The sequence below is a fragment of the Carassius auratus genome, chromosome 32 (genome assembly GCF_003368295.1).
Source record: "Carassius auratus strain Wakin chromosome 32, ASM336829v1, whole genome shotgun sequence".
Lineage (NCBI taxonomy): Eukaryota > Metazoa > Chordata > Actinopteri > Cypriniformes > Cyprinidae > Carassius > Carassius auratus.
Window position 1 is genome coordinate 34247476 of NC_039274.1, and position 14647 is coordinate 34262122.

The 14647-nt window shown below is 36.0% G+C and overlaps 2 protein-coding genes across 2 annotated transcripts; one reads left to right on the plus strand and one right to left on the minus strand.

The window, feature by feature from the left end:
* Positions 1 to 5299: 5299 nt before the first annotated feature.
* Positions 5300 to 10297, minus strand: LOC113052287 (retinol dehydrogenase 11). The gene is made up of 7 exons (XM_026216715.1): positions 10102 to 10297; positions 9502 to 9642; positions 7995 to 8186; positions 7652 to 7813; positions 7231 to 7347; positions 6085 to 6289; positions 5300 to 5885 (listed from the first exon to the last, which is right to left on the minus strand). The coding sequence occupies exons 1-7, from the start codon at positions 10175 to 10177 to the stop codon at positions 5789 to 5791; spliced, it is 990 nt and encodes a 329-aa protein (XP_026072500.1). The 5' UTR covers positions 10178 to 10297; the 3' UTR covers positions 5300 to 5788.
* A 2293-nt stretch (positions 10298 to 12590) lies between these two features.
* LOC113052288 (transmembrane emp24 domain-containing protein 3) lies at positions 12591 to 14563 on the plus strand. Its single transcript, XM_026216716.1, has 3 exons — positions 12591 to 12873; positions 13168 to 13413; positions 13500 to 14563. Exons 1-3 carry the CDS (start codon positions 12730 to 12732, stop codon positions 13731 to 13733), a joined length of 624 nt encoding a protein of 207 aa, XP_026072501.1. The 5' UTR covers positions 12591 to 12729; the 3' UTR covers positions 13734 to 14563.
* The last annotated feature ends 84 nt before the right edge of the window (positions 14564 to 14647 follow it).

Here is a 14647-nt window from a genome sequence, read left to right on the forward strand (position 1 = left end):
GTAATGCATGCACTCAAACAGTACACTGACTGAACAAAAGCAAGGGCACAGATAATGGACTACTAAAGAATTGAGATTGATCACACACCCAAAGTGGCCAAGTATCATTTCGCATGTTTAGCTTTTTACAACAAAATGAAAAGTGTCTCTTATAATAACCACAAAAAACATCGTCTCACATTATGGCTAAACCATTTGAGAAAATGTGAATCTGATATCATGCAGAGTAGAGCTAATACATGAGACCTGCCTCTGGAAAAAGTACATCCATGATGAATTTGATCTGATTCTGGTCACTGTGGGTGCGCTGTCCAGAACTGAAGTCAGGTGAGAGTGGATCGCATCAATCTGCTCCTGATCTTCACTGTATACAGGCACTGTCTTGGCAGAATCCTGGGAAAATGTGTAAAGAAACTTTAAATTCTTTTGGCCACTGCCTTGCTTTTCAAATTAACATCCTAAGCACACAAATAACACCAATAAAGAATACTTTTTATTTTACTTCTGACTTTTGGTAGATGTCAAATAATACATGCAAGTTGGCAGTGTATATGTCTTTGCCCTGTCAGAGTAAAATAAAAGTTAAACAGAATACCACTTGCCATTCATATATGAAATGAAGAAACCGACAACAACAACAACAACAAATAGCTGATATAAAATAATGTGAAAAAGATAGATGATTCATAGATGAGTTTCATGCAGTCATTTCCAATCTGCAAGAGATAACACAAAAGTCTAAGTTCTTTTACCAAAGAAAACAAATCGCATAAGTTACATGCAAATGTTACAATTTACATCTACCGGATGAGGGTCAATTAAGTAGGCTACCTTTATTGTCTCTCAGTATAAATGATATAGACCTATTTATTGGAATATTGAAATTAATTGAAATCTACTTTTACCTACACATTTAATTATAAATGTTGTAACAATGCACGATGGCCGAGCAATAATCATAGACATTAAAATAAATAATAGCGATTATTTAACATACTTCGTCTTATTCGTGTGGCTTTGGTCTGTTTTGATGGCTCACACTGTACAGCCTCCCCCTACTGGATGCACCAGGAACAACAGGGGCGTAAGACTGCCTGGGCCGCACATCTGTCTCCCTCTAGTGGCTGAGCAGTTCAAGAGTACAGCAGCAAAACCGTTTTAGGCCTAACTTTATCTAATAATGCCTGTTTACCTCTCCCGTCTATTACAATTGCATCTGAAGGGATTTGTAAGGCAGAAAATAATCTTATATCATAGAAAACCAATTTTGTGTTAACCTGAAAAAGGTAACCAGAAGTGCCTGCGTGGCTATTAGTTTTAATGGCATATTTATTGTAAATGTATGTGTTTCAATTTGTTCCTTATGGAAAATGGTACATAATAAAGCCTCTTTCAGTTGACTAAGCTGTTTTATTGTTATGCTTCACTGTAGCTTAACTGCTTTAAATTATGATTATTTTAAAAGTTGTTCCCAACACGGATGGCAAAACTAGTTTTATCTGTCAACAGCAGAGTTACTGATATCCAGAATGTGTTGCTTTTAGTGTTATCTATAGCATATAGAATGTGTTATCTTTTCCTGGGTATAAAAATCTCAAATTCAATATCATGTTTCTTAAAAATAAACTAAAAATACATTAAAATATTAAAACTTGAATTAAGCCCTTGGGTGAACAATTGAATGTGATTTTATTATATGCAGCTTGAAATTAAATTATTATTATACATTTTTGCAGGAAGGTTATTTTTCACAACTCCTCATGTTTCCACTCAAAGGTAAAAGTTCACAAGGTCAGTCAGTCTGACTTTGTCTTTTCAAAATAAAACAGCTGTATAAGGCAGAATATTATCACTTTAAAATTAAGCAAGGAATATGTGTACTTTACACTTTAACATTTGTGACTGTGGCAATGGAAATATATGCCATAGCTGATCCTAACGTAGCCTACTTTGAGAGCAATAGGTCTATGGATTTTAATTATTATTTATAATTACGCATCCATGCAAAGATAAGTTAAAAGCAACAAAATTTGGGCCATCACTATTTCTGCTGTTGACAGATAAATCTACGAAATTTTCAATTTGAATATATGCACTGTATTAAACATATTATTGCAGTAATGTATCAATAATAATATGCATGTTCCTTAACATTACATTTATAATAAAAACAATAAATAGAACATTCAGTCAGTAAGATCTCAAACATTTGATAAATGAAGACTTTGGGAGATATTTGAATATCATGCTTCTAAAATTTTACAGAAATTCATGAATTCATACTTAATTTCATACATAATTCAGTTCATATGTTGTTTAGTTAAGGCTAAAGTGTAATTTAGATTGCAGAGTAATCATTTGCATTAATCGTAAATGACACAGTATTTCTTAATTAATACCCTAGATATATATCTAATCACAAAAATAATGTAAATGATTTTTTGATAACTAAACTTATTTTAATGATTTTTAATTAGAGCGATGAACAGGAGATGACTGCCAGTAATGCTGGGAATGTGTGTTCTGTAATCCCACTCCGGTGCTAAAGATGTTTTAGCACATATCCTGTTATCCACATGAGTGATCCTGGTGTCTGATTTGGACGGAACTCCAGGATCAGATAAAGGACAACAGAAGCTTGTTTGCTTTGCATGCGACTTTCACACCATCCAGAGGAACTCAACTAGATAATTGGCAACAAAGCCCACAGAGTCACTGGCTCCCTTTTCCTGACACTGGCATGCCAAGACATCACTAACCATTACTCACAAAACAACCAGCCATGCGGAACAACTGCTCATCTCTCTGCGCTAAAGTTGAGTCCATGTGCCCTTTTTTATGTATTACTTAAATGTATCAATAAATGTACTTTCCTTTATATATAACTGCATATAAATCTGCTTATGGGCAAGACTATGTCTTTAAATATCCTTTTTCTTTTCTTCTTCTTCTTTTTTTTTTTTTTAAATAATATCATGCAATTTAAACTAGGTTTCTTTGGATTTGAGAAACTAAAAAAAACATGAAACATTTATTAACTTTTGAATTTTATGTGCATGTATTAACTATTAGCTTTTAAGATTAAGTTCATTTTTGTCTTAGAACTAAACCAATGCATCATGTCCTGTGTGTAAAGCATTTGTTGAGTTATTGAGAGATGAGCGTGATTTAATTTTTTGGGCAGCTGTCTGGCCACCTCCCTGGTGTGCTTTAAAATGTGTGTGTGTGTGTGCATCTGCATCTTTGCGTTCCTGTGTTTTGAACCAGATAAAAGCTTTATATTTCTTATGCCTCTGACATCCATTACACATGATTGCAAGTGATAAGTTCCTGGTCACATTGAAGGATGATTAAGCCTTTTACTTGTTTTGACTCGACTGAAGCAGAAGCTGTGCATTGATTTTGTATTGCCTGGAATGCTACAAACCTGCATTCCCATTGACAAACACACAAACACACACACGCCCAAATACATCCATCAGTATATCTGTGCGTGGGGAAGTTTAATGTGATGTTGATTGCTCAGATCCATCAGTGCGTGTTACTGCTTGCACCCATAAAACCAATAGTTCTCACACACACACACACAAAAGGATATTCATTTTATTTTTATTTTTTTCAATGAAAGTCAAGCAGTCCAATGTTGCTTTGACCCCAGTGACAGTATAATATGGACAAAAATATTATCTCTTTTGTGTTCAGCAGAAGAAATAAGTTTTGGAATGAAATGAGGGTGAGTAAAAATGACATACTTTACTTTTTTGGGTGAACTATCCTTTAAGGGCCTATATATCAAAGAACTGCATGGAGGAAGTGCATGTGCATGTCAGATTCTGTACAGCAAAACTGAGCAAAAGCTTTACGCCTTCAAAATAGTTCTCCTCTTGGTTTTTTAAACCATCTGTGTCATTAAACACATTTCTTATGTCTTTATCTCTTACTAAGCATTAGGTGGCAAGTGAGGCTGAGTGATTCTGGCAGGTGAAAGCCCATGAAAACCACCAAACCCACAGCAGGAGGTGTTCTGTCTCTTGTCTGAAGAGGGTGTGTTGCAGCCAGGGACGCAGAAGAAGAAGAGATGGGCAGACAGGTATGTGAAGACTGGAATGTACATTTCAGTCACACCTGGGATGAACACACCTACCAAACGTGGTCTTTCCCTTTTCATTGGCTGGTTTGATCAGGACTGGCAGCGCAAACAACAAATAAACACCCTCTTTTGGTCGCTGAAGGGGTTTGACCTATGATTCCCAAATGTGAACCAATAGCATGTCAAGGTTGACTTGCAGATAGGTGGGGTGGAGAGGAAATAAAACTCATCTGTGAGGTGTGTCTCCACAGTGGCATGCTTACAGACTGTGAAGCTGTGCTCTACCATCCAAACCTCCCGCCTCAAAACGATGGTTTGTGGAAGACGGACTTAGACTCATCCTGGTCGAAAGCTACTGGAAAAATAAGCTGGTAATCTCAGCTGCTGCTACCTATGAGGAGAGACGTCATGAAGACTCATTTGATGTTCCTTTGGCTAAAAGAATAAAGCTGGACAGAGCAGGTGGGAACTTGTGCCGGAGTTTTGTATGGAAGCAGTGGGAGTTCTCAGTAGGACTGTTGAGTATATGAACAAATGGTCGCTCACATCTCCTTATCACTTTTCCAGCCCAGCTAAAGATGGTGAATCTGTTGGACGGAGAACTGATAAGGGCATGTGGCTGACACATACAGCTTTGTACCCGCTGGGCACACAGGTCAGGGTTCGTTGGTGATAGCACATTTGTGAATGTCAGGGACTTAACTGAAAGTTGTTAAAATGTTTAAATCAGTATTATTTTTAAACGTTTACAAAATCATATGATATACAATTTTTTTCAGATACTGCTGAAGCTGCGTAATTTACTCATTTCATGTCATATGTTTATATATATATATATATATATATATATATAAAGTTTGAATTTTGTATATATAAATTATAGCCCCGATGAGACTTAATTTTAATGATGTATTTATTAATAAATTAAATATTTCTCTGTGTAAACTTGACATTGTACTATCAATCTGTTTTGGCTTTTGGCATCTTTATATTTACCAAATTTAGAATATTAATCGCCCCAAGTTAGAAGTCTTTTTTAGATTGAGGAACTTTGCAAACTGGTAAAGTATCTGTTACTATTCTTAATAAATACTTGATTATCATTTGATGACAAACACGCTTGTCACTTAATGAAAACAGTATCAAAGTGTATTGTTTTAAATTTAAATGTGTTAATTTACAATGAAATTTTTAATAAACTTATGTAAGAGGGTTTTAAAAATTCAAATTTTATTCCGAATACTTCTCATGTTATGCTACAGCTTTTATAAAATGCTCTTTACCATATACTCATTTTATAGAGGGTAATGATTCATTGTCGTTATTCACTATTCAAAAATAGGCTCCATTAAAATGTTAACCTAAAATCATATTACATATAATTTCATTGTGATACATGGTTACAAATTACATAAGTACTGGCAATGAAATCCAAACGTCTAATTAAGCTATGCACAATGGTCAATGGCATTACAGTACATAAAATCTCACAAATTTTTTAATGCTGAAATTCACACTTCATATTGCAGGTCATCTTATTGCGTAGGCACTTTGTTCCAAACCAAGCTCATCCTGCACACCAAAACACTACTTTGCTACATTCTTAAACTGACTCTCTGTACTTTATATGAATTAAGCAGATTTATTAGTCTGCAAATTTGAAATGCAGTCTACACAGGAAATGTGATAGGTCTTGTCTCAAGCCAGGCCCACCATGGAAGCACTGAGATCCCACAGTCTGCGGGCTGCAGCATCATCCCTACCCTGAGGAGCTGCCTCTTTGACTGCACAATCACTGTAAAACCACCAAAAGAGAAATTAACCACAGACTGAAATGATCATAATTGAACAGTAATGGTCTGAGAACACTATGTGAAAAAGTGGTGAAAAAAGTTTGTTTTCATTTTGAACATGACATCCTTTGTAAAACAAAGATCGCTGTGCAAAATCTTACTACATTACATTTAACACATGTGATAGAAAAAGCTACTGACCTGTAGTAAAGGCCGCTAGAATCCTGCAGACTCTCACTCACTGCGCAGTAGATGGTGGTCTGCGCACCCTGCCAAGGTGTTTTGACAAAGAAAAAAAGGGGCATGAACAAAAGCCTTTTCCACCGAGGCAGAGAGGGGAAAAAGTGTCGGCCCAGCTCAGTATTGATAACTCCAGGATGAAGAGTGTAAGTTGTCACTCCTGTGCCTGAATGATATAAAGGGAGAAAGATTGAAAGCAGCGTGTTTGAGAGTGTGCATGTGTGTAGATGCGACATTGTGATGTTTCGATACTGTAAGAGTGAGAGAGTTTTCACGATAGACCTAGTCAGGGTAGCGCTATATTGAACTTTTAATAAGGATTGAAAACAAGGCTGTGAGGGATAGAAGTATAGCGCATTCAATGGACTGCATGTACTGTTGTTTTAACATTATTTCAAATGTTCAAAGTCTTTCAGAAAAAAAAAAAAACTTCCTATATAAATAATGTATAAAACTATGGAGCTTCACACATGAGAGACTTAGGTCTCTGCAGAGCAAAAGTGGGCGTTTATCACCATGTGGGTTTTTTTCAAACTGCTGGGTGTTTCTAAATCATGCAAACTAAATGATCCCCCTTACCCAACCCCACCCCTAAACCTAACGTCACTATTACATCAACCAATCAGGTATCATGGTGTAAAAACACCCTGATCTGGTAACTCCCATTACTTTCCTGCAGAGACCTATACTTGGGGAAAAAATAGTTGGCTAAATTGTGTGCACGATGTATTAATTTGTTCCCTCAATATACTAAAACGTGCACGCGATTACTATTGTGTTCCCTCGATTTATAAATCGTGCGCATGATTTAGCAAATCGAGGGAACGCAATAGTAAATCGAGGAAACGCAATAGTAATTGTGTGCATGTTTTAGTACATTGAGGGAACGAATTAGTATATCGTGTGCACAATTTATTAACATTTTCTTGCATGTCATGCGCGGGGCTCCGTAATAAAACAGATCTGAGTTTGTGAGTTGTGAAAATGATATGATCTAGAACCTTTATACATTACGTGTACTGTCAAAAGTGTAAATCCCTTACAGTTTCATTTTTATCCATGTTAAATTCAATACAGCATCCAACTTGTTTCAGGTCTGTAGTTTACCTTTCAGTCTGAGAGCTAGTTCCCGGGTAAACAGAACATTTGCCAGCTTGCTCTGTCGATAACTTATTAACGGATCATAGTTTTCCTCCAGGTTTATATCATCAAAATGAATCTTGCCTGTTCAACAGAAAATAATTAGAAATTTTATAAGAAATCCAAATACTGAATGTTCCCCATAAACACTTTAAATGTGTATACATTGTAAATGATACATATAATACATTACAATCAGAATTATGTATTTTTTTATGTGTTTATGTATATATTATGCCCTATAGCGTTTAAACACAATATCTGTCATTTATTCAAACAGTGCATCTTGTCAGGGAACTGGATAAGGAGTACAATCTCTGCTTGCAATAATTAAGAAAATTGTTTTGTTATGACTAATTCACAAATAAAGACATATGTGCCTCCACACCTGTGTCATGGGCCAGGCTGGAAACACTGACCACACGGCTGGGGGCTGATTTCTTCAACAAGTCCAGAAGTAAGTTGGTGAGCAGGAAATGACCCAGGTGGTTCACACCAAACTGCATCACAAAGCCATCTTCTGTTTTCCACTGTGGGCACATCATTATCCCTGTTCAAAGAAAAATATAATATAATATATAAAATATAATATGCAATTAAAATAAACAGATAAATACATACATAAATTGGTTTAATTAAATGATAGAGCTAATCTTTTTCCAAAAAATAAAATATTTTGTTACTATATCAACCCTGTGTTCATGCATTATAATCTGTCTGACATTCCTTACCAGCATTATTAATGAGAATATCCAGTCTCTCCTCGGTCTGCTCTACATCTTTGGCCAGAGCTCGGACAGACTGCAAGGAGGCCAGGTCCAGCATCTTCACAATCACATTGCCATTTCCACTCCTCCTCCTGACCTCATCTGCTGCTCTGTTGGCTCTGTCCATGTCTCTGCAAGCCAGGATCACCCTTGCACCTGAACAGTGGAGGTTTATGAACTGTTGTTATGTCCATCCATCAAGCCTTCAACAAATACAACAGTAAAGAATCTACAAGTTTCTAACTATGAAGGCTCGTCATTAGCCTAAGAATTACAAACTGGGCCATGTTAGTTTGATAAGTGATGTACTGCATATTTAAACCAGTTTCATCATCTCCATTATGTCTTCCTTTTGGTATAAATATTAATTAAGTTAATAATATAGAGCCTAAACAAACCATCTAAGCAGCCTGTCAGTGAAATGCATTGCTAAAGGGACTTGATGTGATGCTCATTTGGTGTCAGGATCTTTTATTTATTTATTTATTTTTTATATTGACTTTACTACTCTGAACACTATGGAAGCGCATTTATGCCAGTGAAGAAGACATTTTTTTTATTGCAATTTTATCTCACAATTCTGCCTTTTTTCACATAATTGTAAGATATAAATTAACAATTCTGACTTTTTTTCTCAGAATTGCATCATATAAACTCACAGTTGCTAGTAATAATGTTAGAATTGCAAGATATAGTCATTTTTAGAGACAATTCTCACAATTCTGACTTTTTTTCTCACAAATGCAAGTTTATATCCCGCAATTCTGACTGTATATCTCTAAAAATTCTGACTTTATAGCTCGCAATTGCATGTAAAAAAAATATTAAAAAGTCAGAATTTTGAGTTTATATATCGTAGCTCTGACTATATTTAACAGAATTGCGAGTTTGTATCACACAATTCTGAGAAAAAAGTGAACTGTGAGATAAAAAGTTGCAATTATTATTATTATTATTATTCAGTGACAGAAACAGGCTTCCATAGAATACACCATGTAATGAACATGTTATAAAACATACATGTATAATGAACACATATAATGAACATGTTATAAGACTCACTTTTGTGGAGTTTAACATGATAAATGTCTCAGTGGTGTAACTGTCTATAGAAAAGGAAAAAAAAACACCAACAACTATGAAACTATTTAGTTTTGAAATAGTTTTGTTAATCCTTTGTCCTTTAAATCAGGGTCAGTTTTTGCCATGTCATGAAAACAACAAAATCCTCACAGCAGTGTTCCAAGGTTGTCATTAAGTTACATTTTTTTATAGATCACATATTTCTAGTGGAAATCTGATGGACATAACAAACTTGATTTAAGAGGCTATGATTTTTATTATCTCGGACATCCCCATAATACATTAACATCACAAAATATGTTTGCTACTATATATAGGCTACTCCTGATATGATGCTAGTTCAGCCAGTACTAATAACATCTTTAGCGCTCCATTAAACCGAACAGACCTCTCTTGGCCATGTCCACCGCTGTCTCTTTACCGATACCGGTGTTGGCTCCCGTTATCAGAACAGTTTTTCCGTCCAAGCGGGCTTTGCTGCGACAGACTCCCCCAGCCAGCCATCTCCGCAGGACCAAGAGCCCGACACCTACCGGTACAGGTGCGACATTACATCCATCCATCCATCCATCATTATCTCACCTCTAACCGACTCTCTTAACGTCGGTACATCTGATAAGGACAGGCAAAGTTCATCCAGGACGCACACGGCTTATATTAAGAGATATGTTAATATTTATCATTATGACAAGTAAACATCTATTAGCCTAATAAGTCCCATCCCATGACTTTTCACTTTTACATTTTTACACGACTTGCAATAACCAGCCGTTCAAGCTTACTAGAACATGTTTGCATTGACAAAAAAAAAGAAAGAAAATAACAAGAAATCACCATACTAATAATTAACATTTTTGTTCCTTAACGCAGTCATATTTTATTAAAGTTATTTTCCACGGTTGTAAATCTCGTAAAGTTTTAAAGTGCCATATTTTTACATATTTCTCTTTGTTCTGGGAAACCACAACGAGTTTTAACGTTATCCTACCAGTAACCAGGACAACTGCGACACCTGTAGTGTGTTCTTCCACAAACTCCTTCACTGGCTTTGTGTAGTGCTGCATTATTACACCTGGCAGATTCTCCTTAGACGCAGTCCAGCTCCTTCAGCAGCGCAGCGCAATGATCTGCAGAGTGCACACAGTTCGCCAGCCGCCCACTACAAGTGTGTACAGTGTGGAGTCACGTGCTCCAGTCTCGAATGTCAAAATAAAGTCCGACTGTTGACTGTAACAATGCGGCTGTGGAATACTCAGAAACAACATTTATCAATAGTTTCAAGTTGGCTTACATTCTGATTTATCTGCGATAAAACGGAATTGCTACTCTGAGTGGTGTTGGGTAGAAAAACAAATACACTGTCAACTTAATTAAAGTAAATATTTTCCATATGTTTGTTTTTGTCACACAGGATATGGGATTTTATGCATGAAAGTATAGAGTTGCCTTTATATATAGTTAGTTATAAAATAGTATAGAACTGCTTGTGGTTCCGTCAAACCCATTGTTTCATCACATTTCACCATCCAGATTCGTACAACCATAACTCCTCCAAAAACAGCCAGAAATCTTGGAGTTATGATTGATGATCTATTGACTTTCTCAGACCACATTGCTAATTGCCCGGTCCTGCAGATTAGCTTTAATCAACATCAAGAAGATCCAACCCTTTCTTTCAGAACATGCTGCACAACTCCTTGTTCAAGCTCTTGTTCTGTCCATGTTGGACTATTGCAGTGCTCTCTTGGCAAGTCTACCAGCCAGTTTTATCAAACCTCTACAATTAATGCAGAATGTAGGAGCAAGATTAATTTTTAATGAGCCGTAAATAATACATGTCACACCCCTGTTTATCAATTTGCACTGGGTAGCTGCTCGCCTAAAATTCAAGGCATTGATGTTTGCCTACAAAACCCCCACTGGCTCTGCACCCCCTTATCTAAATTCATAACTTCAGACTTATGTGCCCTCTAGAAGCTTATATTCTGGAAGTGAACGTGGCTATATTGCGCCATCTCAAATGGGCACAATACCACTTTCACAGGCTTTAAAATGAACTGTTCCCTCCTGGTTGAGTGACCTGCCCACCTCAATCCGAGGAGCTGATTCCTTAGCCATTTTCAAGAATCAGTTAAAACACATTTCTTCCATCTTTATTTGACCCTCTAACTTCAGCACTCTAAATTCTTATTTTATTCTTTAAAAAAAAACTTGTCCCTTTTAGACTCTATTCATTTACTAACTACTTGTTTTCTTTAATAATAATATGTCCTCATTGTCCTCATTAAAATTGCTTTGGATAAAAGCATCTGGTAAATGACTAAATGTAAATGTAAATATTAGAATGCAATCATATTTGTGGATCCTCTGCATAAAATGTTTGAAAACACGTGCCTTAGTAAATACTGACAAAACCGTCTGTGGCACAGTGCAACTTATAAGGTCATTGTAATTGTTATAATAGTGTTTGGTTGTGTATTTCATGAGACTTTCTATTCAGGCGGGAGAACGAAACGAGAAATGTGGATGAGCAAATTGTGTACATAACCTTGTTCTAGTGCTACATGCCAGGGTTCTAGCCAATTTTTCTTTTTCGTCAATGAAAAAATAACAGTGATAAGAAATGTCAACATTTTAAAGGCTGTGCAGAAAATAACATTTTTAGAAATAAGGATCACAATAAGCAAGTGTCAGTTTGTTGTTGTTTGGTTATACAACATTATGTAATATTTAAAAAATCATAGTGAAAGGGTGAAAGACAAAAGATAAATTCGAAGATTAACTTTAAAGTCTGCATGAAATCAAAAACTTTATTTCCTTTATTAGGCCACATTTCTAGTCTTGATGTGAACAATTAATCCGTGCAAGTTAATTCGCTGAATTAAATTTTTTACATTTTTTTTGGTAATCCTAAATCAAAATCTGAACATTAATTACGCTCTGGAATGTAATTTCTTCTCTGATGATGTCAGTTTGACGGCTTGGGCAAAATATACTTAAATGCCCCTCCAACAGTTAGATTGCTATGAGTGAGTGACCCTTTCCCCAGTTTTTTTTACTCTTCACTCCATAGACATGGAGCTATCCGATCATTAAAACGTTTTACAATTAAGTGTAGACCACCTAATGTATGTAGCTACTGTTTGATTCTAAGCGGTTCTAAGTAATAGGCTGAGCAGGTGAGCCCATGTGGGGCCAATATGTGATTATTATTGCTTTATCTACTGCCATCTACTGGTAACTGTCTACAGTACACGGACACCTTAGCCTGGAACATGAGTAGAATTAATGCAATATCTTATAACACGTGTGCAATATATTAAAATATGCTACTTTTGTTATTATTTCGCATGATCGGTCATCATTTTTAATAATAATGATGATGATAATAATAATAATAATAAAACCTGTCTGTCGTCTCTGGACTCTTTATTTTGAAAAGTAAAGGCGCAAATAACCCGGAAGTATCCCGTCCTGCTGCCACGTCAGTGGTGTTAGGCTTCAAGCTGAAGCTATCAAGTGCCTGAGACGGTTCAGCAAATCAGCTGTAACTCAACGGAGGAGGCTTTCTGGGAATTTTAAAGAATAATTAAAATTGTCATTCCAAGTAAACACCATGAGATACCCTTTTATTTTTATTTTGGCTGTGTACATAGCCTTTGCGAATGCCACCGAGTTAACTTTTGAATTGCCCGATAACGAGAAACAATGCTTTTACGAGGACCTAGAACAAGGAGCAAAGTTTGATATAGACTTTCAGGTAACGTCAATTGTACCGACAGCTGCTTTAAACAAAACTTTATTGTTTTTTTTATTATTATTATTACTATTACTATTATTATCATTTTTTTCAGTGTTGGGTGATTATTTATATTTTGCTTTCCAAGTTGTTGAATAGTTGTCAACAACTAAATTGTATGGAACACAAACATATAACGTATCACCATGATTTTGTGGCGAACCTGTTCAACACTGTTCAGCACTGATAAAACATTGTTAAACAGCTGAATATGTATGCCATATTCCCAATATCAGTACTTGTCTTTCCATACAGGTTATTGCTGGAGGAAACTATGATGTTGACTGTTTTGTGACAGATCCACTGAATAATCTGCTTTATCAAGAACGAAAAAAGCAATATGACAGTTTTTCCCACACGACAACCATGAAGGGAGTGTACACGGTCTGCTTCAGCAATGAGTTCTCAACCTTCTCACACAAAACTGTTTACCTGGACTTCAGAATGGGAGACGATGACCGATTAATGCCCGACATGAACCGAGGAGCAGCTCTCACACAGGTGAGAAACACAAACCGCATGCACTCACACATAGCATGCACTGAGCATATATGCATTTGATGTGAACCTCTGAATAAATCATGCAGATGGAGTCAACCTGCCTGTCTATCCATGAGATCCTGAAGGTGGTTTCAGACTCTCAGACCTGGTATCGTCTTCGGGAGGCTCAGGACCGAATCAGGGCTGAAGACCTGAGTGAACGTGTGCACTTTTGGTCCATTGGGGAGGCCATCATCCTGTTTGTGGTCTGTATCGGCCAGGTGCTTATGCTTAAGAGTTTCTTCAATGAGAAGAAAACCAATATTGCCACCAGCACATAGACCTAGGTTTCTAGTCTGCCACCTTCTCTCTGTTAATCAGCTGATTAATCAGTCTGATACCCTTAAAACAAGCTCGACTGATGCTTACAACCAACCAAAAATTCTCTCTATATCTAACAAAATGCCTTAATTATGAGGTAAATATTTTGTGTGGTATATTCAAATTGGCCTCTATGTGCATTACTCACAATTGCAGTAATGGAAATTGACCTGCTGTACCATTATTCTGTTACATGTTCATTTCTGTTTTGTCCACTTTAAATATGTGCACTTGTTATCTTGAAATGCATATGTCTAACATACACTTTATATAGAAACGGAAGAATAGTTTTGGTGGTTTGTGTTTTGGTAATTATGACAAATATAATAATGAATGACTGTATTGTACCTCTGTTTTACTATTTAGCAATGCCCTTCTTTGTTTATCTCACATTCAAATGGGAAATGTCCATGGTGAATCATTTATGTATGTAGATATATCTGGCAAAATATATGGTTTTTAAAAATGAATAATTTTCTTAATTATAAATCCTGTCACATCATTACTGAACCCTCCCCCCCCCTCTTTAAGTTACTTTGGGGATATGGAACAAGGGCTTGCAGATATTTATTTATTTTCTGAAACATCTACTTAATGTGCTGCTGAAAAGCTTTTTTATAGACACATTACATGTTATTTGGATATTTGTTAAAACCATATATTATTGTGTATACCTCAGCCCGAGAAGTAGAATGTATTTGTTACATTTATTATGTAATAACATAAATTGAGTTGTTCATATTCCTGCCTTGTGTAAATTGACTAAGTAAAAAACAAAGTTTGGAATTTATTTCAATGAGTCTACCTCTATTTGATTTGTATGAGTCATCATGATATCATAATCACAGCCATATTAGAGCAATGGATAAGAAGA